Source organism: Polyergus mexicanus, unplaced genomic scaffold, assembly GCF_030449975.1.
Source record: "Polyergus mexicanus isolate NDT 795.1 unplaced genomic scaffold, iyPolMexi1.0 SCAF_4, whole genome shotgun sequence".
In the NCBI taxonomy this organism is placed as follows: Eukaryota; Metazoa; Arthropoda; class Insecta; order Hymenoptera; family Formicidae; genus Polyergus; species Polyergus mexicanus.
The window spans coordinates 6,854,302-6,859,131 of record NW_027223324.1 but is presented as its reverse complement, the minus strand read 5'-3'; the positions used below and the strand labels follow the sequence as shown (position 1 = coordinate 6,859,131).

The window sequence follows — 4,830 nt, the reverse complement described above, 5'->3', positions numbered from 1 at the left end:
GTTACGATTCATCGATTCATACAAATTTCTCAGTACTAGTCTCGAAATTGGCATCGTTTTTAAATAATGATAAACTTCAAATTTTAAAATCGGAATTTCAAAATTTATCAATTGAAGAGTTCAATTTATTGACGCGAAAAGGTATTTTGCCATACGAATACATTGACTGTGTCGATAGGTTGCACGATACATGTTTACCACCGCGCGAATCATTTTACAGTTCTTTGACCGGTGAAACCGTATCCGAGAGCGATTACGCGCACGCTGAAAACGTCTGGAGGCGGTTCTCCCTACGAACCTTGGGCGAATACAACGATCTGTATTTAAAAACGGATGTCTTGTTATTGGCAGATATTTTTGAAAATTTCCGCGACAAATGTATCGAGAGTTATGGGCTCGACCCCGCGTATTATTATACTCTTCTCGGATACACGTGGGACGCCATGTTAAAAAACATACGAATATTACGTTCGAATTACTTACTGATATCGATATGGTTATGTTTATCGAACGGGGAATACGCGGTGGCCTGAGTCAATGTTCCGGCAGATACGCGCGAGCCAATAACAAGTACACGCCGTCTTACGATCCATCGAAACCGTCATCGTACATGATGTATTTCGATGTAAACAACTTGTACGGTTGGGCGATGTGTCAACCGCTGCCCTATGCCGAATTTCGATGAGTCGACGATATCTCTGACTTTGACGTTAGCGCAATCGCTTCGGATTCGCCCACAGGTTATATTCTCGAGGTTGATCCAGAGTATCCGCAACATCTTCACGATGCGCACGCTGACCTACCGTTTTGTCCGACGCGCGATAAGCCGCCCGACAAGCGGCAAGACAAACTCCTCGCAACCTTATACGATAAGAAGCGTTATGTCATACACTATCGCAACCTACAACAATGCACGCGTCACGGCCTTCGCGTCGCAAAGATACATCGCGTATTGCAATTCGTTCAATCCGCATGGCTCCGCGATTATATCGAACTCAACACCCGGTTTAGAAAGCGCGCGACAAACGATTTCGAGAAAAATCTGTACAAGTTAATGAACAACGCGGTATTTGGTAAAACTATGGAAAACGTGCGCAATCACGTCGATGTAAAATTATTAACAAAGTGGGACGGACGATATGGCGCGGAGGCGATGATCGCGAAACCAAATTTTCACAGCAGGAGCGTCTTTTCGGAAAATTTGATCGCTGTCGAATTGCGCAAATTCGAGGTAAAATTCAATAAACCGATCTACGTCGTCATGTGCATCCTCGACATTTCTAAAACGTGTTTGTATGAATTTCATCACGAATACATGGTACCGTTATATCGAGAGAAATGTAAAATAATGTACACCGATACAGATAGTTTAATTTATCACATCGAGTGCGAGGATGTGTACAAGAACATGAAACACGATATTGCTAAATTCGACACGAGCGATTATCCGGTTAACAATGCGTACGGTATACCGCTCGAGAACAAGAAAGTGCCGGGTTTGATGAAGGACGAGAATAATGGTGCGATCATGACTGAATTTGTCGGGCTTAGAGCAAAAATGTACGCGTTGCGAGTAGATAATAAAAAAGATACTAAAAAGGTTAAAGGCGTCAAGAGTAACGTCGTAGCGAGAACGATAACGTTCGACGATTACACGCGGTGTCTGCGCGATGAAATTGAGATGACTCGACGACAGTCTTGCATAAGATCCAAATTGTACGAAGTGTATACAATCAGCGAGACAAAAATTGCTCTGAGTCCGTACGACGACAAGCGATATATCGTACCTGATTCGACCGACACGCTACCGTGGGGACATTTCCGAATACCCTTATAATATAATGTATATATGTATGTGTGTATGTATGTATGTATGTATGTGTGTGTGTGTATCGGGAAAACAAAATAAATATAATTCTATCTTTCTTTTATATTTTATATTTCACATGCTGAATATATCTTACATATATTTTATATGCTGTATATAATTTACATATTTCAGATACTTTATATGTATTTCATATTTTTTATATGTTAAAAATAAAATCACATTGTCCTTGTGTATCCAAGAGTTGTGCGATCCATCGAATCCCAGCCATTTCACGTAAACCTCGTCACCTCTCCTGTGCAGTACTTTCTCCACGAGATACACGTCCGGATAAGTCGCGCGATGCAACTCGTATTCGTAGAATGCTCCAGCAATAGATTTTCCGCGATAGTCCTCGAGTAGATAGGTTACGGGATTAGTACGCTGCACTTTAATAATCTTAAACACCTCGGTGGTCCAATTTGGTGTGTAACCCTTCTCGAAGATCGTTTTATACTTGCTAACGCGTACCGGGTTACCTACTTAAAATCTTGCTGGTGCCGCAATCTTTACGTTGCTGTATACTGTATTTAAAAGTTTATCGGCTATCGCGGGGGTAACATCGATAGGTCTCATACCGATAGTGCGATGCTTGCGCGCGTTGTAATCCGACACGAGTCGCGGCAACGCGTCAACCCACTTGTAAGTTCCGTTCAGCGTAAACATTTTCCACATGTCATTCTTTAACCTGCGATTAAATCGTTCGACAACCGATGCCTTCAACACCGAATACGTGGAATAATGATTGATGTCGTGTTTTCTTATGAGACGTTGTACGTCGATGTTGTAAAATTTCTTTCCCATCGGTTTGCATGTTTTTCGGGCATCTCTTACTAGCTCGAATTATCTCAGCGATAGCATCAGCCGTCTCACTTCCGCCTTTACTCTTGAGCGGTACGGCCCACGCGTACTTGCTCAGCACATCGATGACGGTGAGTATGTAGTAGTAACCTTTGTTGAAACGAGAGTACGGACGCATCTCGACGATGTCAGCTTGCCACAGGTCATCGTAACCCCGCACTATGACGCGTCTTCGGGAAAAATTTCTTTTCGCCGAAGCATGCAGTTCCTCGACGAGTCGTAACTTCTCGATATTTTTACGTCCGTTGGATTTTAACGATGTCATGTTTTTAGCGGTATGGCTAGTCGGCGCGTAATAATATGTGCAAAGAAATTACATTATGATTTATATCTCTAACCTTTTTTTTTAATCATTTAATAGTCGTTTATTTCCGTTTATTGTCATTCAATAGTCGTTCTTTATCATCCACTACCATTCGTTGCCGTTCGATAGCCGTTCATAGCCGTTCCTGACCCGTCTGGTAGTCGTTCCTAATTCGTTCGTAGCCGTTCCTGACCCGTTCCTGAGCTGTTAGATAACCGTCCAATAACCGTTCTTGAACCGTTCGTTGTCGTCCGCTGTCATTCGTTAGCCGTTCGTAGCCGTTCTTGATCCGTTTGTTGCTGTCCATTGTTGTTCGTTGACGTTTCGTTGTCGTTTGTTAGCGTTTCGTTGGCGTTTCGTCGTCGTTTCGTTGTCGTTCGTTGGCGTTTTGTTGGCGTTTCGTTAGCGTTCGTTGACGTTTCGTTGACGTTTCGTTGGTGTTTTTGACGTTTCGTCGTCGTTCGTTGGCGTTTCGTTGACGTTTCGTCGTCGTTTCGTTGACGTTTCGTTAGCGTTTGTTGACGTTTCGTCGTCGTTCGTTGGCGTTTCTAATCTAGCGATATTCGCATGCCGAAGCTCGTTTATCAGAGTCTGTAACGCACGCACGTCTTTCTCGAACGAAGCAAGCTTCTCGTCTGACTCTTTCAGTTGATTTCTCAACGTTTTAATGCACTGATCCACGTACAGTTTGTACGACGTCGGTATCAGCCACAGGTTGCGCTACACGACGAATCTTGCGCGACCTCGCGTCAAAGTCCGTAACGGTGCGACACAGAGCGTTATCGCGCACGAAACTTCTCATTAATCCACTCCATCGACGGTACGAAATGACGTTCGTCACGTCTCTATTCTGCTCGGATATCCCAAATTTGTTGATATGCATCATCGATGCGAGCGATGTCGGTCGATCGATTGATTAGTTTTGTCGAGACACCGTTTAATTTATAATAATGCGCTTCGCGAAGTTCCTCGATGATCGACAAGATCTCGTTGTCGTGACCGTTGTGACCCGCTTGGTGCGAAGCATCGAGCAATCGTAGACGATCCACCAGCTCGTTGGGATCGTCCCAGTGCACGTAGTCAATCTTGTTGTCGGTTAGCGTCATTTCGCGAGGCGCGAATAATCCCTTTCCAGATTTTGTTCTTTTGGGTTCGATCGGTATCAACATTGCGATTATTTCTTTGTACTTGTATCCCCTGTTACTCAGTAATCGACCGTGTGCATCGTGATTGCGTTTATGCGCGCTCGTCGTCAACAGCATGCTCTTGTACGTTTGCTTATCATCCTCTGTATAGATGACATCATCGGAAAATTTCTTAAGGATCAACTCGTAAAGACCAGGTGTGCCGACGTATCGTATGCCATCGATAATTATGCTATCCGCGTTGTCCACGTCAAAACGTTTATTACCGAACATCATTCCATTCTTGTCGAGATAAACACCGTACACGTTGTCTATACCGCTCTCTTGATCGCCGCTCAAGATAGGCCAGATGTACCTTTGACCCAATGGACCTAATTGATCTCGCAACGTTTCTTGACCTTCCGGCGTTTGCAACTGATTTCGAACGGATGTTATGAGCGAGTCGTTCGTGGTTTCAAAAACATCCTGGCTCGTGAATAATTCGGGCATCGTAGGTTGTATAGTTCTCATTGACGCGGACGATGTAGAGGTTATCAGCGGTACATCCAGTGGAGCGTCCGATCGTTTCGATTTATGCGGTGTCGGTGAGCGATCCGACCTGACATTTGATCGTTTTCTCTTTTGCGGTGTCACATCATCATCATCCTTCTCGC

The 4,830-nt window shown here is 44.1% G+C and overlaps 2 protein-coding genes across 2 annotated transcripts; one reads left to right on the top strand and one right to left on the bottom strand.

The window, feature by feature from the left end:
* Nucleotides 1–1,261: 1,261 nt before the first annotated feature.
* Nucleotides 1,262–1,837, top strand: LOC138932809 (uncharacterized). Its single transcript, XM_070294993.1, has one exon. It carries the CDS (start codon nt 1,262–1,264, stop codon nt 1,835–1,837), a length of 576 nt encoding a protein of 191 aa, XP_070151094.1.
* A 513-nt stretch (nt 1,838–2,350) lies between these two features.
* LOC138932784 (uncharacterized) lies at nt 2,351–2,993 on the bottom strand. Its single transcript, XM_070294946.1, has 2 exons — nt 2,680–2,993; nt 2,351–2,555 (listed from the first exon to the last, which is right to left on the bottom strand). The coding sequence occupies exons 1-2, from the start codon at nt 2,991–2,993 to the stop codon at nt 2,351–2,353; spliced, it is 519 nt and encodes a 172-aa protein (XP_070151047.1).
* Nucleotides 2,994–4,830: the final 1,837 nt, after the last annotated feature.